At 35.0% G+C, this 25,913-nt stretch overlaps 1 protein-coding gene across 4 annotated transcripts in view; it reads right to left on the bottom strand.

Annotated features, from left to right (window-relative positions):
• LOC132315872 (inositol hexakisphosphate and diphosphoinositol-pentakisphosphate kinase VIP2-like) overlaps positions 1-23,574 on the bottom strand; it is a 50,157-nt gene extending 26,583 nt beyond the window's left edge. Inside the window, exons 1-12 of one of the 4 annotated variants that reach the window (XM_059814289.1) lie at positions 22,447-23,574; positions 20,876-21,046; positions 20,666-20,725; positions 20,310-20,356; positions 18,857-18,940; positions 15,408-15,471; positions 11,012-11,165; positions 8,801-8,871; positions 6,789-6,893; positions 5,061-5,153; positions 2,351-2,425; positions 1,592-1,677 (exon numbers count right to left, since the gene is read on the bottom strand). In XM_059814289.1, the coding sequence (XP_059670272.1) occupies positions 1,592-1,677; positions 2,351-2,425; positions 5,061-5,153; positions 6,789-6,893; positions 8,801-8,871; positions 11,012-11,165; positions 15,408-15,471; positions 18,857-18,940; positions 20,310-20,356; positions 20,666-20,725; positions 20,876-20,977 (941 nt within the window). In that variant the 5' untranslated portion in view covers positions 20,978-21,046; positions 22,447-23,574. Of the gene's footprint in view, positions 1-1,591; positions 1,678-2,350; positions 2,426-5,060; positions 5,154-6,788; positions 6,894-8,800; positions 8,872-11,011; positions 11,166-15,407; positions 15,472-18,856; positions 18,941-20,309; positions 20,357-20,665; positions 20,726-20,875; positions 21,797-22,446 lie in introns of those variants that run through there. The other 3 variants (XM_059814288.1, XM_059814291.1, XM_059814290.1) reach the window with 3 other exon arrangements.
• Between the last annotated feature and the right edge of the window lie 2,339 nt (positions 23,575-25,913).

Genomic DNA, 25,913 nt, shown 5'->3' with positions numbered 1-25,913 from the left:
ATTTTATAACGTGTCAAACATCTGACACAACAGTTCCCTAACAGCAAGGGAGACGTAGATACAATCGCCAAACATGACGAAGTCATAGGTATCACAGTCCAAAAATAGCATCCACATGTAATTACACTTGACCTCAGGAGTGTCAGTGTAATTTACCTTAATATATATTATGCTAGTACCAAATGCATGCATGAGTGCACAAAGAAAACACACTCACACAGGCACAAACCTCCATGTTCCCACATGCATCTAGTTGGTCCAAAGGTTGAACCAAAAAAAAGAACCAATTCTCAGATCCAGTGCAACCATTTGGTCCAAGTGCCAGGCCATTAATGTGAATATTTTGATGCTAATAAATAAAAGAAAATAATAAATCGAAGAAGGTTCAGAGTCTCTATATTGAAAAGTGAATTTGGGATAAAGATGAGAAACAAAAAAGACAAATGAAGGGCCACCTAACGTTATAAAAATATTGCAATCAACAGAAGTGAGTGCATGTACCAGCTATGACAATTGAAATGTCAGGCATTGTGAATGCTCTTCTACATCTTTGGATAATCGAAATAAATGTATTTCCAATAGTAAGAAATTGTGTCACATGGGCATGTCCATAATTTATACATAAAATAGAATTTTCTCTTTATACTGTGTTCTACTTCTATGAGAAGTCATATTTTAATTTTCTTGTTGCAATAAAGACTTTTCATTTTGCAGCTTGAAGCAGCTTATATAGTTTTTCATTCACAGATCGGTACTTTTTTTCTCTTTTGGAAAAGGCTGCTTTGTTAAGGGCACAAATTATTTACAGTAATTACAATGATACAAACTTACCTATGTTGTACCTTCCTAATTTCTGTTTGAGGAAAGATGAATTTCATAAAAGGTAAAAACATTCTATTAAAAATGATAAATTGTCAAATTTTTAGGTTCAATAATTATATCACAGCTAAATTTGAAACTGGAAAAATAAGCACTATAATGCAAAGTTATACTATTGATGAACCAAGAAGCTGTAGCTCAGTTAGTGCAAGTGATGAGCTACAGCTAGTGCAATTGATGTGAATCTTCACAACATGTAGACTTCAATTTGCTGCGGTAAACATGATATTCACACCCCAAAAATTTAGAAGCAGAAGAAGGTAAGATTATGCGTGGCAACACTAATATGAGAACCACTTAAAAATTGCATTTACATGTGCTCGGTAACCATTAAAGGCACTTTTAATGGTTAGCAATTTTAGCTCGGTAGAGCTTTTGAATGAAGCTAAAATTTGTAACTTTTAGGACTGTGTTTCATATTTTAGGTAACTGTTTTTCATTAGCCAATTTTATCCCTTTATATTTTTTATAAGACAATTTCACCCTATCTTTTATAAAGTTATGCTATTATCAAATATAGTAACACTCTATTAAAGGATATTATTGTAAAATTAGTAATAGAAGTGCTTTAAACAATATTGTTACCAAACAAATTAAAAAACACTTTAATTGTGACAGCTTCATATAATGGATCATCAAACACCTAACATGTTTTTTACTAACAGCAATTTTATGTAGCTCTACTGATAAAAGCGGCACTAAAAAGTATTACTTGTATGAGTTCTTCACAAAACTCCATCCATTCACATCGCAGACATATGAACGCCCCTCACAACGCAGGAGATCAAACCCACAAACCTGCAAGTAAATGAAACACAAACCATTAAAGAAAATGAAATCTTGATAGAAAGTGCATTATTTGTATGTGCGAGCGCATCACTGAAGCATATCATGTGTAGCTGTCACGGTCTATCTGTAATGAATGAAAAATGGTGTTGATAGGTCTCTACAAAGATGATGCAACATTGAACAACAAAAACCAGGCTAATAAAATTTTAATCTGACTGTTAATACCCCACGCAAACAAGGCCTTCCAGAAACAAATTCCAGGGATGTATAAAGTCAAGTGCAGGATGACAGAGCTCCATTTATCCAGATAGAATTTGTTTCTGCAAATTCCATTGGATGTTTACATGCCAAAGCAATTTCTGCAAAAACTTTTACCAATTGACAATTTTTCATTCTAAAAACAGAAATCGCCAGCAATAATTAAAGTTAAAAAAACACTGAGTCAGAAACAAAAGAAACGCAATGACTTTGGTTCTGGTTACAAAAGAAATCCTAAGATATTACTAAAACTAATAATTCAGTCAACCACAATGGCATGGATGGACAAAAAAATATGGTAGCACAAGCAAAAGAAGATGGATAAGTAAAAAACAATAAGAATAATATTCCAACCAGTATGTTGAAGTAGATAAAATCACAAATTGACTTGAGATTGTAACAAATATATTTATATACAACTTACTGCTTGCCTAAACGCAACACAGACCTCCCTTGCCATTTGCTTCTCAGTAGGAGTAAGTAGCACAGGATATCTAACCTGCCAAACGAGGAGACAACTTTCAGATTCATTTCACAGGCATTCATTTCAGGCTTCAACTCCATCTGAATGAGAATTACCATGAAACTAGAAATATTAGTACATCCAATCACTATTCGTTGCTTCTTCATAAATGCATGGATGGAAAATGCTTAGCTTGTACGTCTCAGCTCACAAACTGATCTCAAATTTACTTCTCTTTGGTTTCTTGTCATTTTTGGAATGGTTTATCCTAACTATCTCAACTTTTGTGAGCCTCAGATTATATCATAATTCATAAGATAAAACCTATTTATAGGAGTTGAGAATTATATATGCATAAAAAACAAAAATCAGTTCACTAGTTTGAGACTTAGTATAGATTTGATAATTGGACCGATATGGAAAATACTTGGTTGTTTGTCACATAAACACTCCTTCAGGGAAAAAATTACGAAATAAAATATAACATATAACTGAGCTCTCAAGCAGAGATAAGGAGTGAATCTGACAAACATTGTTTTTATTCTCCTAAATAATATAAATTAATAAACCAAATTCACCAATTTGTAGGTGCAACCTAATCTTGAGAAAAAGGATGATATTCTAATTAAGTGAACTGGAAAAGATGATCCTTCTATATGTACAAAAAATATGGAATAGGTGTTGGACATTACAGAACCCTATGTCATTTTTTTTTTTTTTTATAAATAAAAATTTTATTAAAAAACGCTCAAAAGGGGAGCGGATCACAAGAAAAATACAAAAAGCCACAAAGGACTCAAGCCTTCAAAGAGGCCAAAAAATCAACAATCTCCTCCAACGATCTATGATCTCTCCCTGAAACCCAACAAAAAAGAGTGGAAATAATCGAGAATTTAAGCACCGAAATTGACATCGCCTTTACTTCAAAATATCTCCTATTCCTTTCAAGCCAAATACACCACCACACACAAAGCGGCGTAGCCCTCCATGCATCCTGACTGAGAGCCCCCACAGGGCAACCTCTCCACGCCTCAATCAACCCTATGTCATAAATATGTACCTTTGAAAAAAAATATGTGTTCCTCAGCAACAACCAATTCCTCTACAAAAGCTGTTGTCTACAAAGATAGGTTATAGATTGCTACTATCTATAGAACTAGTTAACCAGAGAGAGTCGGATCAGATAAACCAATAGAGGAAAGACAAGCAGGCCTTAGCTATCCTACTATCCTCAGCTATTCACCTAGCAACAGGAAAGCAAGAAGAACTGATCTTACCTGACTAAAGAGAGAAATTCCTACATACAGCAAAAGTTGTTTAGAGAAACCAGTATGTTATGTCATTAAGGTCAAGAGAAGTTACTGTAAACATCTTACACATGGAATGAACAAAAATGAGTGGTAACAGATAAAAATATTTAATTGATCTGCAAAATGTCACGTAGCAAGTAAAAACTCAAGTACGCCCTCATTTTAGTTGAATTAACAAAAAAAATTTGAAATCTTTAGGATTCAGCTACATGAATCATGTCTTTAAGATACGTCAAGGCCTAAATTGCTGTCAAATCTATTCGTCACTGTCTATTTGACCTTCCCCTCATCCTTGTAGTGCCAACCATAACCAAATCACCCCCACATAGGTGTTAACTGGCATTGTCGAAGTTGTTCCCCAATTGAAATCAAAGCTTTACTCAGTTTTATTTTTTATTAGAAATTGAGAAGAACCCACTTGTACTCATTCTATTTCTGTTTTTAAAACTCAAAGGCAAGTCTGATGGTCAACGCTGTGTAACATTTAAAAAGAAAATGCAGGGGAAAAAATAATTGCGAGGAGGATATCTATAGATGCTCATCAGAAAGAAAGAAGAAGAAAAAAATAACGGAAAAAATCAGTTCAGCAATCAGGGACCTCAATTTATACATCAAATTTTTGACAAATAGAATTTTAAATCCCAAGAAAAGTATCAGCTATTCTACATAAGATTAAGATCAAATCAACTGAAAATCACCAATCCATCCATCAAAAAACAGATGTATTACTCTATCATGATATAAATAACAATAGGGATCGCAGCCTTGTAAGGACAATCATGGTCAAAAAAACTTATAGATCACATTAACAGATCACAGAAAGATTGTTGAAACAATAACAAATAATAGATACAGATGAGATACAGAAGAGGGCGAGCTTTGGCGCAATGATAATGTTACTTCATTGTGACCTAGAGGTCACAGGTTTGAAACAAAGAAACAGCCTCTCCGCATGCATAGGTAAGGCCGCATACATCTAACTCTCTCTAGTCCCCACAATGGCGGGAGCCTCGTGCACTGGGTTTGCCCTTTTTAGATGAGATATAGAACAATTGCCACTAACAGTTATTAAAAAAAAAAAAAAGGCTCACTCAAGTACAGTACATGGAGACAGATAGATAGATATTCAGATATAAGACTAAATTAACTGAACCAGATAAATAGAAAGCTTTAATGAAAAGATTAGATTAAAAAAAAAAAAAGTAAAATCTTAAATACTTTATGAATTGATGAAGACTGGATAAGTGGAAGTAGCCACAAATCACAACTTTCAAGTAATATACTGATGAAGATAAAACCAACCAACAAATAAAGCCTTCCAAATAAGAAGTATATGTTAGTATGTTACATAGATTACTTACTTCTTTCCCATCTGGATTTCTCATAACAACACCATCAACAACAGGAGACTTTCTTGCCTCAGCATGAGCATACTCAGGGCCAACTGTATACACCTAAAATAATTTGACAAGAAGCCCAAGCAGCTCTTTATAAAAAATTAGATATGCAAAAATAAAATATCAAAAGGACAAGTTTACACAGTACAAAATAATAATAGCACATCAATATTAATATTTAGCACACCAAAGTTCCAAGACCAACAGATGAACAACAGGAGAATAAACATCAAATCAGACCATAATTGATAAATTTAGATTCTTCAATGATTACGTAACACCCCTTAAAACTCCTAGAAGAAGATAACACCTGATCTGTGAGAAAGATGGCCTACTCATAAAATGAATCCCCACCCCAATATATATATATAGAAAATATGTATCAAACATAATAAGTTCAATAATTTAGCAGTGCAAGTAGGTCAGTAGTTATGCTACTTCAAATTATTTTTACAAATAAGAGAATATGTCCAATTAGTCCTTCATGTTGAAAGTGTAACACAGGGTGAAAGAGGGTCTAGTTGATCATTGCTACTATATGCAACAATAGCAAGAGATCCTACACTTTTTGACCCTTTTTTGGGACAGATTACAGGTATCCAAATGAAGCTTATATGCTTACATAACTGTGCATCCCAAAAGCAAAGAAATTAATTTAACCTAATTTTTCAGACTTGTGGAATTGAATTTTGAAGTTTCATTTGCACAACTTTGAAACAAATTCATTTAGTTCCATATATTCATGACATGCTCCCGTATCTCAGGACAATTTTTTCATGGAAATCGCCACTATAACATTCTTAACCTTGAAAATTCAACCATTATATATTTCTTATGTTCCATTTGAATCGAGGAATGGAAAATCAAAAGTAAGGATGAAAGTTATCCCTAGGAAGGAAATAAGCCTTTCTTTCTTTTTGTCCGGTTGAGCAGGAAAGAAAGGAAGAAGGAAAGAGGTGTTACATGATAAAATATTAAAGAAGAATGTTATTTGAAGGGGAAAAGGCAAATATATATATATATATATATATATATATATATATATATATATTTTGATAAGTAAATATATATATATATATATATAAAAACAAAAGTCAAGAAAAAGGGAGCACTGTCCCTCCTTTTCACCCATCTTTTAAGAGAAAAGGATTTGGTGGGGCCGAAGGAAAAATTAACCCCTCTTATCCTCTACTCCTCTCCTTCCTACCAAATCTTCATTTTTTCTTCTTTTTCCAATGTTGATGGGCTACATAATGACGGTACGCCTACCCCTATTAAACACCCCCTTCCCCATAGAGGCAGGAAACAATCCAGAGTGTCTTGTTTTTACACTTCTTTACCAATTGGGCTAATGACGCCTTACCTTCCTAGCAACCATGAAAAGCTCTATCAAACCCTCCTTTTCCCTTTCTCCCCCCCCCCCCCCCCCCCCCCCCCACACAAAACACACACACCAAAAGAAATACACTCACACATTTCCTTCCAAGTAAGCAAAATATTTGAGTCGACATTGAAAAAGCAAGGAACATCATGATGATATATTTCAAAGTGTGAGTGTGAGTGTGTGTGTGTTTGTTGGGGGGGGGGGGGGGGGTTTGTTTGGGAGTTCAACAAGAACCCATGTCATCCTCAAGAAAATAATAAACTAATAAATCCATTCACCTAACTCTACAAAAGCATAGACTAGACAACCTTGACGTCTGTTCCTCCAGTTGGCATAAATTCCTCGTATATGTAAGAGCCTTCACGTCTCACTCTTCTCACCTCGGGATGAAACTCACTTGACCTGTTACCAACCTGGAAACAGGAAGTAGATATATGATTTATCAAATCAATCACAGCGGTATAATAAGAAGTTAACTTGTAGATTTATAAAAAGAATAGCATCAACAATGATTACTTTTGGAAATTTAATTTACCAAATAGAAAACAGAATATGTTTAATAGAAAAGAATTTATCACAAGTTGAAAAGCTAAGCATTAACTCTAATGAGAGTGAAAGCTGAATTTGATCAATCTAATGAGAGTGGAAGGCAAATTTCATGAGAGTCTCATCCCAAGATCTCTAAAGAATCAAGATATCCTAGATTACCCAATGAACAATGATCAAAGTTGATCGTGAAAATGCCTTCAGCAGTGGGCATCCAAGAAGAATAAGTTCTTAAGTTATGGTAAATTAAGAATACTACTAATGTCCAGGCACTCAATTTCATACCCAGCTGCTTTCTCTCACTTATTTTGAACAAAGCATAAAGATAAGTCCGCAATTTGAATTCGGTGAAGCAAACCTAGCCTATACATTTTAGTTATTTAGTGGGTTAGTCTAGGTCATGTGCCATGTTTAATCCCGAATTTGTTGAGTTTAACTGGTCGCTGTAGTGGCAGATAGTACAGCAAAAAGAGGTGCTATTACACTCCCAACATTCTAACCATGTTTGTTTGAGTGTTTGGGGTGTGTGGATGTGGTTGCGTTTGGAGGTTAACCTTGTATTGGCAGGTTTCCCGTCAGATTCCCATCATTCTGTACTTCCATTTAAAGATCGTACATGGACTCTTCAAAAGTAGTTGAAATACTTGTGTCAGACAAACTATACTCGGACATGGGTATGGGATATGTATCTGACACTTTTGGTTGGAAATGCAACTAAAAAGCTATCAAATGATTCAACTTATTGTACTATTGCTTCAAAATGAGTGAAATGTTTATATTAAACATTATGTAACATACAGAAATTATTTTACTCTATAAAATTAAATAAAAATATTAGATAATACGAATATTTAGCAGTGTCCCTGTGTACTACTTGGGAATTCGATCTGTCTGACACTCTACATGCCCGCACTCGACACACGTACCCAAGTCCATGTAACAAACTCACCCTGTCCTTGCTTTTTCATTCAGTAAAATGTATTTTCTTGTCTATTATGTTTGTGTGTGTGTGTGTTTCATCTTGAAAAGGATTCTGAATCAATCTCTAATGAAGAATAGTTGTTAGTAATAATGACAGCTAAAATAAACTCAGAAAGGTAGCACAAATAAGGCAGTGATGAGGTTCCCAGTAAGCTGAGATAGCATGTCAACTATTATTCAGCAGATCATGCCAAAGATCATATGATACAGAGGTCATTTTACAGCATTGAAAGTAGAAAGCGACATGCTGATCATGTAGGAGTGTTGTTATGCCTTTCCATTCTCTTTGTTCACTCTTATTAAGCATCCTACAAAAAGGATTTCTCATCTTATCACTGTGCTTTTCAGTTAGTGTGTGGAAGGAAAATAAAAAATAAAAAACTTATTTGTCATATGATATGCTAGCTTCTTTTAATAGGTATTGAATCATTTCAATTAAAAAGAACTGCTAAATGGTATTAGATCAGAATATCCCAGAAGGGATATAAGAAGAATTGGTTATAAGGACGGTAGACCTAATTAGAATAATAGATGTGTAAAGCCAGCAAAGTTTAAACCATAGCTGTAAAACATACTGGCCTTGAAACACAACTCGGGCGAATATGTTAAGAAACCAACTTAAGTAACCCTAAAACCATTCTAATTGTCAGCCAAGCCCCACAGACCCAATGATATTACATTCTACACAGGAGAAAAAAAATAAAAAATAAAAAATAAAAATAAAAAATGATTACATATGAGCAGTTTAATTCTGAATCTAGAACCAACAAAAAGATCAGATTAAAGTTCTAACCTTCCGAAATAATTCTTTCATGCCCCCACCAGCTGAACTTGGGTAGTATATCATAATACTGTGGTCATCCCCTTTACAAAAAACATAGACCAAGATTTGTTACCAGCGCACATTAATGAAGTGTCATTCAAAATTTAATGAAAATGTAAATACAAAAATTGTTAGAAATCAGAACGTGTAAATGTATAATCAGGCAACATTTCCTTAACTAATTCATCTCCAGTTGCATTCAAGTTGATATTAGAGCTAATGACAACTTCTTGGCTTGAAGGGATAGGACTATAGGAGTAGGGAAGGAAGAGAGACAGAGAAACTACACTATTGATAAAAAATAAAATAAAATAAAATAAAATAGAAATATAAATAATGAATTCAATTCTACCAAAAATTCAAGCTAAGTACTTGCCGGGAAAAAAAATGCAACTCAAGCATAAGAATCAGTAGAATTTCTTAGGTTCCAATAGAATCACTGGAAATTCTTGGCTTTCCAGAAGACCAGTAATACCATAAAATTTCAATGCTATTTACAGTTTTGAATTTAATGTGGATGAACCACAAGATCAAGAAAAATTCACGAGAAGTCCCAACAAATTCTGTAGGGAAAACAATTAAGAATTATAAATTTCTTGTGTTCCAGAAAACAGGTGTATAAATTCAGTGATAAATACAAGTTACGGGTGATTACCTCATACTGCTTCTTTTTTCCATAAACGTCAATAACGTTAACATTGTTCTACTAAATAAAAATATAATACAAAGCAGAATTAGGAAAGCAATGTAGTTTAAAGATACTTCTAAACGAAAAGATCTTTCTTATAACATAATTGGCACATCTTTAATAAATTCAAATACTATTGTCTTACTTATCAAAAAAAAAAAAATCAAATACTATTGTCCATAGTAATGAAAATTATTTGAAATAAATTTTTTTAAAAAAAATTAAGCATGAGACCTTAATACCTTATCACTCATAACACATGAAACCAATTCCATTAACCATGCTATTATCTAATTATTAATAAACGGAGATCACAATTCTATATCAGGAACTTCTATCATCAATCCAAACTACTAGAAATTTCTTCTAAGAAATCACATACTGGAGAATAAAAAACTCACACTGAAGCCTATAATAGTGTAGGTAATCGTGAAGACAATATAACCTATTGTGTCATTGTGTAAATATATGTATACTTCAACAATGATTTAATGCCAAAAATAATGTATTTCATGAAGAAACTAATGCAAATAACACGTATGGAAAGTTCGGAAAGTACTATTAAGGAAAGGGGAAATCGAAATTGAAGGGCTAATGTAGTATTTTGCGAGATTCCAAAGAAGATAACTATCCTAGGAAATTAATTGCTATATTGTTGTTTTTATTTTTTATAGTTTTGTGTTTTATTGTGTGTGTGTGTTAAGAGGTACTTAGATAATTTCTCTTGTACAGTAACGTACGTGGTCATGCTGTGCATTTGGTTTTTGGCCTACTTAAAATTTTCAAGTCGGGTTTGGTGTTTTACTTGTGTTTGACTCCAGAGACATTAAACCTCCAATTTGGACTTACTCAAAAACCATCGTTTAATGATTGAGGGTAGCCAAAGGGATTAGTCCTGCCATGGAAGGGATGAGAATCTCCGTTAGAGAGAGACAGAGAGAGAGAGAGATAAGAAATAGAAATTTTTCCTTGGCTCCTGATTGTAGTCCTTACACCTCTGTATAAAGGATGTATTGGCTTTATGTCGGAACATGGAATAAAGAATCCTTTAAAACAAATTATTTGTGAAGTGTGATGCATCTTTTCTTTAGGTGTGACTGTGTAAGTTTCTCCTAATCTAAATTCTCTCTCTCAAAACTTTCACTCTCTCCTTTTTTTTCCTAAGTAGTCCCTTATTCTCAATAACTTAGTTATACACTGTTTGGTACTTTAATCAAAAATCCCGCCTCAACAACCAAAAGGACATGTCCAACATGATTAAAATAATATCCAGGACAGCAGTAATGCAGGACACTTTCTAGATGCTTGTAGTCCAAAAATGTGTACAGCCCAATAATTAGTTTATTACTTAATTATTAATCAAAAACACATTCAACAAGGGACTGCATCAAGTTACTTGACCCAAGTATCAATGATAAGAAAAGCAACTTTAAAAATAGAAAATAAAACTAAATGAGGCAGGCTTAATGGTAAAAATTAAAGAAAGAGCTTACCATGAACAGGCTTCTCCACAAAAGGCTTCCAAAAACGATTTCCATGAACCTCAACAAAATCTTCTTCCTCGAGAAAATAATCCAGCTCTTCATATGGCACTTCCCTATTTACAAGGGCATATCTCGGAACAGGAATACTGTACATTTCAAGACGCTAGAATCCCCCCCCACCCCAAATTACAAAAAAGATGCATTAATATCTAAAATTTAATTACTAAGTTCATAGCAACATTTTATGCTGAGTGAAAAATATAAGGAAAGAAAAATCGTTTAAAACGACTTCTTACAATGTGGATTATGATTGTCATGGATGAACTGTGGGCTAAGAGATCAACTGATCAAGAGTGGATTACATCTCAATACAAAGGTTGTGAAATACTCCCTCCGTCCCAAAATAAGTGTCATGTTTTCCTTTTTTGTTTGTCCCAAAATAAGTGTCCACTTTCCTTTTTCAAACAATATATTTTACATCTTTCCATATATGTCCTTTAAATTTAAAATTTCAAACTTAAATATTCAAAACTTAAAAGGGCAAGTTAGTAATTTTTCAGTGAGACAATGCATGTCCCACATGTTCCCTTAAAAATTACTACTCCCCATAAGCGACACTTAAATTGGGACGGGGGGAGTATATGGGTAAAAGATGATAGAATAGAGAAAGAATAAAGGAAAGTGGGATAGGTTATAGGCATCACACATCATGAGACTAAAATATTCTAGGTAAATGAAGACAAAGGCAACCAAACATAGGTCCTCAGGTGCATCACACAGTAGCAGTGTTAGTATTATATTTTAGAAAGTTTAATCATTTCTTCATTCACATAATCATGAAAGTGTTAGAACATCTTTTATTCATTTCTTCATTCACATCATCTTTTATTCATTTCTTCATTCACATCATCATGAAAGTGTTAGAACATCCCCTACATAGAGATCAAGTTAATGAACTAGGAAGCCAAGTCGAGCAAACTTGCAAGACAAGTAAATTTGGACCTTTTTAAGCCCATAAAACCTATTCAAATCTCACAGAAACTAAAAAAGAAGCCCACATATCACAAAGCCCATTATAAAAGTGAAACTAAGATGCCTCTCACATAAAATTCAAGAAAAGATAATCTAGCTGAAGTCTAGCAATGGTCTTCACTTAAAGCCCGTGAAGATTTTTAGATATCATAATAAACATCTATCAAAAATAACAATAATAATAACTCAAAGCTAGCTAAGATCCTAGACCTCACTACCTTAATAAATTCCCCCATATTGAATACCAATTAAAAAGAGATCTGGATAATAATATGGAGGCGGGAATGACAATATCAACACGCCCATTTCAATATTCTCTCTTTCTTTAAAATTTTACTTTCTTGAGCCTCTGACGCATCATAGAACAAGCAAATGACCTAATATGCTCTCATCAACCTTTCTGAGAATAAAGTTTCAGGTCATTCCACACCATACTTTTGTGCAAAATAAATAAATTCCATTGAGAAGAGAGCAAACAATTGAATGGGCAACAGACCCTCAATGGAAAAATACAACCCAGGGACTTCTTCAAATGCATATCACCAAAAAAAAATTAACAAGCATACCAGGGCTACTCGACAACAATGTCCTCCCACTCATAGTGCTAAAATCCCTTCTTAACTCACTTAAAGTAATCCTTTTGAAATTGCCAATGGAAATCCAACTTTCACTCTATCTCAGACCACCATTAGATCTAAACTCAATCCTTAAAAAATATATTCGAAAGCGCCAAACAATTGCGAAAGAACCAACCTTCAAAACTAGGAAAATGATATTTTAAGCAACCCTAGAGGCAAAAGGTTTACATTGAATGAAGGGAATCAGAGAAAAAAGGAAAATATGACATCATGATTTCCCTCATGACTATTTGCAATGGTTTCATTTTAGTCAGTATGCATGGTGAGTCAGCTCGTATATAATTACTCCCAAAAATAATACCAACAGGACCAACACCCTCAACAAATTAACCACAAAAAGTTGTGGAGGGAGGCCCAAAGACTCAATATAACCATAAAGAAGAGGAAAAACCCAATTGGAATGTAGAAATGAACCTACAACAAACTACGGAAAGCACCAATTGCTCATCAAAACACAAATGTGATTTGAGAACTATAATTCAACACCAACCCGCTAAGTTTACCATTGTTGGCCATGAACAATCTATCATGAGTGGCTGCCAACACAAAGAATGTAATAAGTGATTTGAGGACATAAAAAACGTCTAACAGGTAAAGGGCCTTCTAAGGAAGGAAAGACAGCAGAGAATAAAGACCTAACGGACAAAGCTACTGCAGATTTTAACTTTCGAGAGTTGACCTTTTACCCTCCTCCATATCAATGCAGCAAAAAGTACAATTAGACTTGGAATATCATCAATTCCCCGATCATTCATGCTTATAAAAGTATATAACTATGTCAGCACAACAAAGGAACCAACATTTCAAATTTGTAATGAGCCACATAGACCTCTCCATCCTCTGAGATAATATGAAAAGGGCTTCCACACCTCCACTCTGTCCAAAATTAATCCTACACCATTCCACGTCTTGATGGATCAACCGTCTTTCAAAACATCCCCACGGATATTGTTATCAAGTGGATACTCTAAGAGCTTGAGTTAACAAAGAGAGGTAAGAGTTGAAACTTTGTCATTTATATCAACACCGCGCTCCCTCATGTGCCACCAGACTCCCCCTCATAAATGGACCATGGAAGCACGTGAAAGGTCTATAATCATAAAGAATGTTTCCAATGATATGTCTGATACCAAGTTAAAAATAGCTACTCTAAAAGATTAAGTTAATAAAGAATGGTGCAACTTAATCATTTAACATCATCAATAGATTAAACACCTATTGGAAGGTCGTGACCGTAGAATGATGCAAATCATTGCTTTCTTATCTACAAAAACCGGCATCATCTTGCCATAGCCTATCCAACTCTTCAAACAAGCACGAAAGTCACTCCCTTATGAGTGCTTTGCAGACAATGATAACCAGACAAAACCTTATTCCTCCAAGATTGAGGCATCAATTGAACTTATCAATGAGAACAGCCAAAATATGAATCAGATTTACAGGCAACACCTAAGGACAGCCATTGATAAGATATACAAAGGCTTAAACTTTAACCAAATTAAAAGCATCTAATCGACTAAATTACCCATGTCAATTTAATTTCGATTCCATGGACTAGACACACACCCTCCATAAAAGGAAGGAAACAAAAAAAGTAAATAAACAAATACATGGTATGAAACATCATACTATACATCAATCCATAGACAACTGAGAAGAAGAAACACCACTATTCTACTCCACATGTTAAACTCTCCCGTTTCCATGAATGCACGATGTCAGGACCTATCTCACGTTGTTTCAGATATTGTGCACTTTTGTGCCCTCTTGGTGCTTATGTTTTAAAAGCGTGTCTACTCAAGTATGAGGCATCCCTCCTTATAAGTGCTAACAACTTCTCCCCTCATGTGGAACATCAAAATTACCTCATCCTGGGACCTAACGTTCTAGCTGGCATGACCCTGCTTGTGCACGCTGCCCCCATATTCCAACTAGGGATTGGCCTATAGAATGTGTCGGGACCAGCTTCACCCTATGCAAATATTATCCGCTATGTGCCCTCTTGGCAGCAAAAGTTTTTAAAACGTGTATATATAGGTAGGAGGCAACCCCTCTTTATAAGTGCCAGCAACTTCTCCCTGAGACAATGTGGGATGTCACACTTGAACTTCTAAAAAACAAATGGCAAGTCTCCCCAACGCTAAGATGCCACCAAATAATGAATCGCCTCACACTATGCAAATGTTGTTCTTTGTGAGCCATCTTGGCGGCAACGGTTTTAAAACGTGTACACGGGTAAGAGGCATCTCCTCTTATAAGTGCTAGCAACTTCTCCCCCCAAACAATGTGGAACATCACACCTGAACTTCTAAAAAACAAATGGCAAGTCTCCCCAACGCTAAGATGCCACCAAATAATATAAAATAAAATAAAAATACTAAAAACCAAGACGCTTTCTTAAGCAATTGACTTTCCTTTGGTATTTTTTTTTTGATAAGTACTTTCCTTTGGTATTTACTGTCCTATTCCATGACAAATGTTGCTAATGAGAAAAGGACAAGCCCAATTCAATGCTTCTTAATGGATCAAAAGCTTGATTAGCTCTATCAAGGTACTTATCAAAAAAAAGATTAGCTCTTTCAAGGTAAAAATTCAAGTGGCCATTGCTTCAAGAAGAAATGAAAGATAATTTGAGCATTGAAAGTTGAGTCATATGTTGGATAATTCACCAGAAACTGCTGTAAAAACAAGGATGAAATATTACAGTAAACATGATGAAAGATTAAGAAGCCTACCTCATATACCTTCCTTCGATCATGAAGAAGGTGTTGTTGTTCCAATTCATTCACAAGGAAAGGCCTGAAACATGTAACACATTCAGCGTTATTAGTAACTGGTCCTTTGTTTAGTTACTGAAAAACAAGGTTTAAGGCTTAAGCAGCCTTCCATGATTTTAGTATGAACACATTATAATTAACAATAACACAAAACAGGAGCTCCTGTCCCACATTCTTCCCTTTTTCAGAATACCCCCTTTTCGATATCTTTTGATACCTGTGACTGAATTTCTAAAGTGAGTTTATACTTTCAAAGGGTAAATACAGATGCCACCTATTCTTATCAGCAAAGCTACTTACAGCTGTAAGCTAATACAAATCATGTTAGTGATCACTTTAATGTCAAAACTCAAGATGCATTTGTTATGTGGATTTCTTAACATTGAAACTTTATATCTGAAAACTTAAGAATCAACATATGGAATCCACGTATTAGAAGGGAAAAATGTCAAGAAAGTTGAAGTTGCATTTGTAATGGTGGTGACTGATGAGCGCTGAATATTGCATATTCGAGCCCCTAAATATACGCATGTTAAGACCTAAAGTGATACTTCTATCCATTGTTAGATTGATTTATGTTTATTTCATGTTTATAGGTACTTTCCCAAAGAAACGTTTAAAACCGAGACTTTATGATGAAAGGACTGATATCGAAGCTTACAGAACCGTTGCCGGTCATTCAAAGCAAGCCGAGAGTCAAAATGGTGAAGTTTGGAGTAATCCAAGTGCCAAAGCTCGAGCCTCAGTTCTAGGACTCGAGCTCCACAGGAAAACAAGAAATTCAACTAAGGCATCAAAGCTCAAGCTTTGACCTCCAGAGCTCGAGCTATACTTAAGGGTGCTCGAGCCTTACCTAAGGTTGCTCGAGCCTAAGGCATTGGAATTTGAAGAGTTGATTTCAGAGAAAGCCATGCTCCCAGTACCTCGTGCCAGACCTCAAGGGATCGAGCACTATCACTCAGAGCTCGAGCCCTAAGCCAAAAGCTCGAGCTTTGCACCTAAAGCTCGAGCACTGTTAAAAGGAAGAAAATCCAAAAATATTCTAAGTGTTGATCGAAAAGACGCTTCGGAAAATAGTTGAAGAAATTTAACTAAGTCCAAAAGTGAATATCGACACTATTCTATGAAGCTCGAGCCATGTTCAAGAAAGCTCGAGCTTTATTGCTTCCAAAGCTCGAGCCCCTGCCAAAAAGCTCGAGCTCTGCTTCTAAAAGCTCGAGCCATCCATGACAGATTGGAATTATAAGTTACGGGATTTATCCTTTTTAAGTCTGATTTCACTCAAGATGGGGGTCAGAAGACCTAAAAGTCCGCCAGAACCTTAATTCTTCTATAAAAGAAGGCACAAGGCCACAGAAGAATTGTCCTTTTTCTCTCGTATTATTTTAGAATTCTCATATTGTAATGGCGGCTTTTAGGGTTTCCATAACCTTAGAAGGTGAAGATCCTGAGAAGAGAAGTGCCATCCGTGACGATGAAGACCACAACAACACAGATGATATTCTGCGTCGCCATGAATAGCTAATTCCTCTCTTAGGGCACTAATGTAACCCGATCTAAATACTATGGTTTGATTGTTTTAACTTTGGGAATTTCAATAAATTGTATATTTTTTATTGTATGATTCTGAGCAATTGAGTCAACTCAATTTGGATTTTAATGTTTTAAATAGTTTTTTAATATTTAATACCTTGTCTTAAATTTAGGTATTCATTAATTATTCTCAACCCATTCTTATTGGATGATATCTGGTGGAGGCCTATCAGACATAAGAATGGAGATCATGCAATGGTGTTCCAATATTTTTTATAAATGAATATTTTCATAGTCTATGCTTAGGAAAGATGGATTATACTGCAAAATTAATTAAAGTAGTTAGAAGTAGGTAGGCGAATAGTCCATGCTAACCGCAGATAGGTTATAATTAATTGAAATTTATAAAACATCTTTCTTTAAAACCGAATTAAACGAATATTATTGAGTTTAATTCATTTAAAATATAAATTGTTGAAATCCCAAAGTTGAACAATTGACCATAGTACAAGGTTCGTGGTGAAGTCAAAGCCCGACCTTCTCCCTCTAATCTCTTTAACTTTAATTTAAGTTTAATTTTACTTTATGTTCATGACAACCAATCAATCAAATCAAATCAGTTACTTTTAAACCAAAAAGAATTGGATTAGTTAGAAACAAAACAAAGAAGACTCATCTCCCTGTGGGATCGACACCCTCTATACAGTCCTATCCTACAAAGATTTGTACTATTGCGAGTGGTAACATTGAACACACATCAGTGACCTCGGGGTGGCATGAGGACAGTAGTGGTGTGCCCATAGCATTGATGGTTGTGGTGGAAGGAATAGTGGTACTGAAAGTGGCAGTTCTGACATTCTGAGATAGGTTATTGCAGCAGTCTAGAGGGAGCAAAGACTGTTGTCGACATGGATTTCCGAGATGATTAGCCCAAATATAAAGTCAGATTACCAAATATTTAAAACAAATACAAAAACAAAAAGTGTAGTAGTTAATTTTCATTTAATTTGACAGAGAAATAACTCGAATTTATTAAAGGTTTTTGCACCACTTATATATGCAATGCTAGCCACCCTTGTGTTAACAAGATGTTCAAGCTCATACCATGATTCAGATACTTTGGCAACTGATTTCCTCTTTTCCCAACTTACTATAAAAGACCAAAAAATAATAAAAATTAAGAAACAAAATTTCTTCAGCTCAGCCCTGTTTCTTCTTCTTCTCACCTTGTTCCTCTAATCTATTAAACTGACACTACCATGATCTTCAGCAAATATCTATTAAATTGACACTACCATGATCTTCAGCAAATATCTTTAACTACAGAAGGCAACTTTCACCCCGTAAATATTTTTCTCCCATTAAACTCCACTCTCAAATTTAGCATTTCAATTTTGTGAAGTCCTGCCACAATCATTAACTCATTAGATTCCGCAAGATCTTCAAGATTTTATAACATGACCAAGATCCACATATCAAAATCTGTGGAACCAGATATAAAATAATCGATTTGGTAAAAAATTGAACTTTTTCGGAAAGTCATTCTTTCATGATATGTAAACTGATTATATGTACCTTATAATTGTGTATTATATCTCAATTAACTTTAGGTACATGTACATGCTTATGATAATGCTTGTTATCAAATTTCTAATATTATTATTAATATATACACATATGTCACCTTTATCCATAGTACAACCTTGAAAAAACAAATTTGATATATTTATTAATTGTATTAAAATCTCCAAGTGTCACTTATATATGGAGTCCTAGTATCTTAGAAAAGCCACTTCATCTACATACAAATTACAATAGAAAAACATCATTGTTTTGACATAATAATCCACATAAAAAGTTCTAAAAATACTTACTTTCTTAATGCAGCATAAGCTTCAGCCTTTTCAAGAGGATAGCCTGAAGAGTGGAATGCAATTAAGCAATCGCATATTGGCCAGCTGAAGAAATTACAATGAGAAAAAGATAAGTCATCTAGCAGATAACTAATTACATTGTTACATTATAAGGATGCCTACCCCAGAAAGATAGCTGAAACTAATAACATGAATGGATGAACCTAAATGGTCTCTTTTTTTTTCATAATTAACCTAAGTAGTCTTTTTCTCGGTAAGTGACACTAAATCTAAATTCTCAGGGTTCATAAAGCATGGTAGTATCTGCAATATTTTATGTATTACAACATTGTAAAGAAAAATGCAATCTGGTCCTGTCCTGTATTACAAGAAAGAGATTACACAGTTTACACTCTTAAGTTGACTAATCCTTTATAGTCTATTAGTATTACTGTTAAACTCTTCATTCTGTTAACTTCACGAAAATATTTTTTTTATATATATATATATATAATGAAGAATATACATTGCTAACAAGTTCAATTTTGTGATCTACACTAGAAACCTCAATAACTTGTGCAATTATAGTTCACTGGACTTATTCAGAATTTTTATTTCATTACTATCTCTAAATAGAGAGCACATACACTAGATAAATAACAACCAAGGCTGGTAGGATGATGAGCTTTCCAGTTCTTCATTTGGAACAATCATGTTATGCTCCAACCAAGTTTCTTAAAAGTAAAAAAGAAAAACCCCATGGAGTGTTCAAACACTCCAATGTCAAACTGAACTAACTACGCTAGGATTTACCAATATGGTACCCCCGTCCCACATCTAGTCCAAGCGAACCTCATGGAGCACGAAATTAATCCTTCATCTGTTAACTGCAAATATAACAGCATGTGCCCAAGCCAAATATATGAACAAAGGATAGTAAAGATACATCATAACTTCATTGCATGCAATTAAGTATTATCCATGAGATATAAATAAACTCCGGAAAAATAACTGAAATTTTTAACTACAATATGTTAGACTCAATAGAATTTGATCAATCATTTTCATGATAATGAAAATTCTGAGCTCTATAAACAGGACAGGACAGCTTCTCTACAAACAAGTACATCTAAGTCTCCCTTCCCATAATCGAGACCTAGATATCAACAGCTAGGATTAAACTCCACCAATTAATGTTGGAAAACCACAATACAACAGTGAAAACATACTACCAAGTACCAATCTGTCATAAAAATTGGCAAGTACAATTTAATTCGTCGAACCTCAATAATCACATTGCAATCCAATATTAAAAACATACAGCACAGGACCACAATAAATTTTATATCAACATTTCCAATATAAAGCACACTAAGAATAATGCATGTGAGCAACATTATACAACATGAAACATAAACAAACGACATTGTACACCGGCACATAATACAGTTTAGCCAAGTATATGGGAATCTACCTCTCTATTGGTTCCCCAACAATAACCTTGTCGCCAAAATGCACAATCTACAACAATACAGATTATAGAATATCAGAGATTTCACGAGATAGAACAGAACATGCATACACCTCCAGCAACAAACTCTTCATAACAAATCCTTCAAGATGTGAATTCGGTAAGTTGTATATTTTAATAATATATAAATTAAAAAAATAATAATAATAATAATAATAATAATTAATTATAATGCATTGAAAGCAAGTTGATTGATTTCACATGAATCCTCGTTTCTAATCACCAAAATTCAAATTTATTATTCATTGCTTCAGTAAACAGTATCGTAGTCCTACAAACTCGCAATAGAGATTCAATACCTCAAATTCACCAAATGACTGTAATCTCTCCAAAATCTCTCCCATCGGAGCTGAAAACGCCTGATAAATTATTTGGAAAAAAAAAAAAATATTAACAAATCAGCCATTATATAACAATGAAAAGCTACAAACAGTAGCCTATACAATATAGTACTATTTACGTATGCTCTGTTTTTCGATCATATGTAATTCGAGTAACAAGAACAGAACCTCGGAGCCGCATTTCACCTTCTTTTCCATTACACATACACCAATCGTTATCTTTTTAGTCACAGTTTCCTCCTCCACCTCCTTCTTTCTATCTCTCCCCATTTTCCCTCACTTAGCAGAATCAAAAATTACTTTCTCTCTCTAGAATTACGCTTTGTAAGCTCACCTTCTCTGCGCAAATTCAACAAAATACAGACACAAATATATATATGTATATACCATACACATACAAATCAAAGAAAGTTCGTTGATTATGTAACAAAAAGAACCGCAAATAATGTCGAGAGCTGCAAGAATCGCGCCAAGGACTCAGAGCAGATAAGCAAATCCGTGACGCGACGTTTTCGCTTGCTTTTGAGAGCTTTTAGGGGAAGAGAGAGTGAGTCACGAGGTGAAGGAAAGATAAAGAAAAATGGCGAAAAGATGAGGCGAGAGAGAGGCGAGAGATTATATATATGTAAACAAATGAGGGCGTGTTTGGAGAAAAAAATATTGGATTCTGGAATATGCATTTATAAAGATGGTCCGGGAAAGACTAAACGAAAAAAGAAAAAAAAAAAAAAAAAAAAACAAAGGTTGGTCCTTGGACGTGGAAAGGTTCAATATGATTTGGCTTTACATTGGTAACTTTGGTAATAAAGCTGCCTTTGTCACTTTCATTGTCTTTAAGAGATATTTTATTTAGGTCGCACCAAGGTCATACCTAAACATTGTGTCATCAGGCACTGTCCAATTACAAGTAGTAGGGATCAGTGGGATATTATTGATTTAACTAATCAAATTTTATCTTATTCAAATTTTTTCTGTAAAAAATAAAATCTATTATTCACATGAGAAATATAATTTGGATCCTCTCCTCGTCACTCTCAATAATTTTACATTAATTATGTAACTTTAAATCAAAAAAAATTATTTAAATATTATTCAATAATTTAGTTAGAAGAGAGTGTAATTTTTTTAAGTAGGTGTGTTCGTATTTCATTCCCTCATTTTCTTAATTTTACAAAAAGTTCTAAACATTTTTTATAAAGAATTTTATTAATACATATATGTGTGTGTAAAAGTCAAATGGCCGAATTCAAACTAGCTAATTTTAAACGAGTCAAATATAAACATTTTTTAAATTGTTATCCAATAATATTTTTATATTCTTTTATAAGGTAGAACATGAAGGGTTAAGTCCGGTAAGGTCAAAAAAGACTTACCAACCAAAAAGAAAAGTAAAAGAAATCTTTAAACATCATGATCCACTGCCAAATGATAACCATTCTTTTTCCCACTTCGTAAAAGATATAGTAAAAAGTAAGAAGAGTGAACCATAAAGTTTCCCGTTATGCAAAAAGTCTTTGGGGTCAATTTTGGTGGCTAAGAATAGCGTCGTTTTAGACTTGTTAAAAGTAATTACTTGCTCATCAATTTAATGCTTGAGCATTTACAGGGGAGAGTTGGACAACGACAGTCCACGATTGACTGCCCATAAAATACTTTTGAGCTGTTATATACTATGCTATCTTTGTGTTGACTATTTGTGTGACCAAACTACCCAACAGGAGAGAGAAAGGAATATCCACCTTAGCCAAATACGGAGTACTTCATCAGCCATCTTCTCTCTCCTCTCCAATGTCTCTCTGCACAGACCCATCCCGGTGACACCAATCACACTGTGTCACCACCATCAACATCATGGTGGGCACCATTTTCTTTCACCTCTAGCCTAGCAAACCAGAGACAACAACCACAAACCCAAGAAGACCCACATCAACAACAAACCCAGACTCCCTAGCTCTCATCCTAACCAGCGTTACCTACGAACCGTTCAACCAATTCAACTCCGGCGGCGTCACCTACAGACCCAACCCATCAACCAAACTTCTTCATCCTTACCGGCGTCACCTACAGACCTAAACCATCAACCAAATTCCCGCGGCAAGCTCTCATCAACCAAACTCCGGCCACAACACCTATCCATCAACAGATTCAAAGAACCCAACCCATCAACCAACCTATCAACCAAACTACAGATCCAAAGAAACCAACCCATTAACCAAACTTCTTCATCCTCACCGGCGTCACCTACGAACCCTACCCATCAACCAAACTCCAGTCACAACACCTGTCCCGCCACCATGCAGATCCTCGACACCACCGACTTCGTCCCCAACCTCACCCTCCACCGTCTCATCCACCTCTGACCCGATCAGCCGCCGGAATCTGACCACTCATCCCTCCAAACTACCTCCTCCAATCTCAAAGCAAGTAGTTCAATCGATCAGAAAAATCAACAACCATGCCGATGATTGCTTAATTTCTCTCCGCAAAATCGTTGACTTCGCTGAGTCCTCCGACGGCTCAAGAGGGCGGCTCACCGGGCAGTAGCCCGTCAGATCTTTGTCCACAGCCAGTAAGTTCATTATCGCCGGAAAATTAGCCCAAACGGCGTCTTCCAAGTTCATCATTATCGCCGGTGGTTTCTTCAAAGCTCTATGCCGCCGCCGCTTCCCTGCCGCCGTTCAGATAGTGAGGTGGGGATACGGTCGGTGTGAAAGTGAGGACATAAAATGATAATTTAGAGATAAGGATGAAATCAAAATGTCTGGCCATCAACTGTACTGTACTTTGAATCTCAAAAAAATATATTGAAGGGGTTAAGTGCAAAAAATTCTCTCTGTGTGGATATAATGCATATTAGTCCTGTATGATAAAAAAAAAAACTCTTATACTATCAATTGGTTGCAAATAAGTCCCTATGTGGTGAAAAGAGAATGATATTTTTACTTCAATTGAATAAATTAGTAAGTATAAATATAGGCCATGTAAAATGATCTTTTTATCCCAAACATCACCTAAACTTAATTTCTCTCAACCCAAACACAGCCTTATACTCATATGTCACTGTTCATCTTCTTCCCTCGGAAAAAAGCAAGCAAAGGGAGCAAAGAAAAAGAAAAAAAGATAGAGGGTATGCGCCAATTTGTATGGTAGCAAGGATCCCAACAAATTTGTATAATGTGTAGAGATACAAAGTCCAAAGAATTTGGGAGAAATTGTGGAGCAACTCGGCGACTGGTCCATCACTTTACTCGAACTCGCAGACACCTTCAATTGGCATTCGATCCACATCCAACATAGAATCACAACATCAATTTTACCCAGCAATTGCGAGAAATTGTTGCAGAGCCACCATGAGAGAGGGTGATTGGTTAGAAAGAGAAAACGTGTGTTTAAGAGATAACGGCAGTGAAGACAAAGAAGGACGGCAAGGAGTTGCTCGATGAAGATGAAGGATTTACCAACGATAAAGGACAAAACGGCTTCCGCGGAGGATCGCGATTCCGGCGAGCATGGATAATTGCACCGGCGAGCTTGAGATAACGAGGAACCGGCGATGCATGGATCGGCGGTGATAGTGCGGCAGAGAGTTTGTGTGTATCTTTTCGGCAAAGAGGTTGAAACCTTGGGGTTAATGTATCTTTTCAGCGAGACAAGCACCAAACAAAAGAATGATAACCCACAAATCTTTTTCAGCGACGCCGACTGTTACAAGCTCCAACCCACGGCAGCTAGAAATAATCATCGCAATTTAGTCAACGATAAAGTCATCAAAAATGGGTTTTCACTAGGCAACTATAATTTATGGCGACGGCTAAATAGGCTTTTGGAATCGATTAAAAATATATCTGAAATAATGGTCCACAAATATCTCTCCAGCTACACCACCATTTTCTCCGGCAAGCCACCACCACAATCATTGCAGGCATAATGGTCCACAAATATCTCTCACCCAAATAGACTAATTGTTATAGTGAATTTTCATAATAAAACATCATCAAACCATACAAGAAGATGAAAAATTATGTATCATGAATTGGAACAAAATTGAGAATTTGGGGCGGAGCCTTCCCTGCGTTCAAAACAATTATTCTACTATTTCTCTCTCTCTTCGTATTCTCTCCCCTTTCTTGCAGCCGCAATGAATATAGTTTTTCATCGCCGACTGTGGCACCGCTGGTGTAGGTGTGGGGACGCTGTGAGATGGTGGTGATGGTGCCGCCGCTGTGGAAATTGTTGGGTAACTGAGTTAACTCAACAAATTGGGTTTGTGATGTTGCTTTGATGACACACTGAATCAACTCAACAAAAGGGTAAAATAGGAACATAAAAGGGCAAATTAGGGTTTTTAAATTTATTTTATGTCAATTTTGACCAAAAAGTGGTCAGAGGGACTAACTCTACACCTTTTTTGAATTTTATGAACTTGCATGCACATTTTCAAAAAGTATGGACTAGTTTTGCACAAAGTCTATATATCGGGGGGGTTTTTTGCACTTAACCCTAGATTTAATTATATCTTTTGTATAATTCGTTGATTTTATTTTACCAAAATTCCAATCCGCAATGTGGGTGAAATCATTGACGAAAATTTGAAGAGGATTGGTGTAATACCCCTAGTTTCCAAAAGGATGGAATGGGAATTTAATTTTGATAATTTTGAGTTTTATTGCATTTTTAATATGTGAGCTATGTGTTTTGGTTTGTTTAATTGATTAAGTGTGTATTTATTTTTAAATAAATGATTTACTTAAATTTGTTTTAATTAATTACTTGAATAATTTGATTGAGTTAATTGTTTTATTTGAATTAATTAGCTTCTTTTTGGTTTAGTTGCATCTTCGTTTTATTTGACTTAAGTTATTTGATGTAGTTATTTAATTATGGAAATTAAGTGAATGAATTGTTTTAAAACAATACGTTAGTTAAACAGTAGGGTTAAGAATGTTGTATAGTAAGCCATTGTATTTTACAACTTAGAGGGTTTCATGGGCCGACTAGGATTGGAGTTAGAGCTTAGTCTCTGAATACACGTGAATTAAGGTTATTGCTTTCACCTATAAGTATAAGCAATACGGTGGTTTAGGGTTTAGGAAAAATAAACGTACGTTCTGTAAACCACAAACAGAGCTCTAATCTTGTAGTAAAAACCAGAGAGATACAGAGAAAATCGGAGTGTGAATTTGGGTGGTTCACAAAGCTGAGTCAA

This window comes from Cornus florida, unplaced genomic scaffold (genome assembly GCF_030987335.1).
Source record: "Cornus florida cultivar Cherokee Brave unplaced genomic scaffold, ASM3098733v1 CherokeeBrave_3.0.0_Hap2_Chr07, whole genome shotgun sequence".
NCBI lineage: Eukaryota > Viridiplantae > Streptophyta > Magnoliopsida > Cornales > Cornaceae > Cornus > Cornus florida.
The sequence above is the reverse complement of the archived record's forward strand: the minus strand, read 5'-3'. Positions and strand labels throughout refer to the sequence as shown.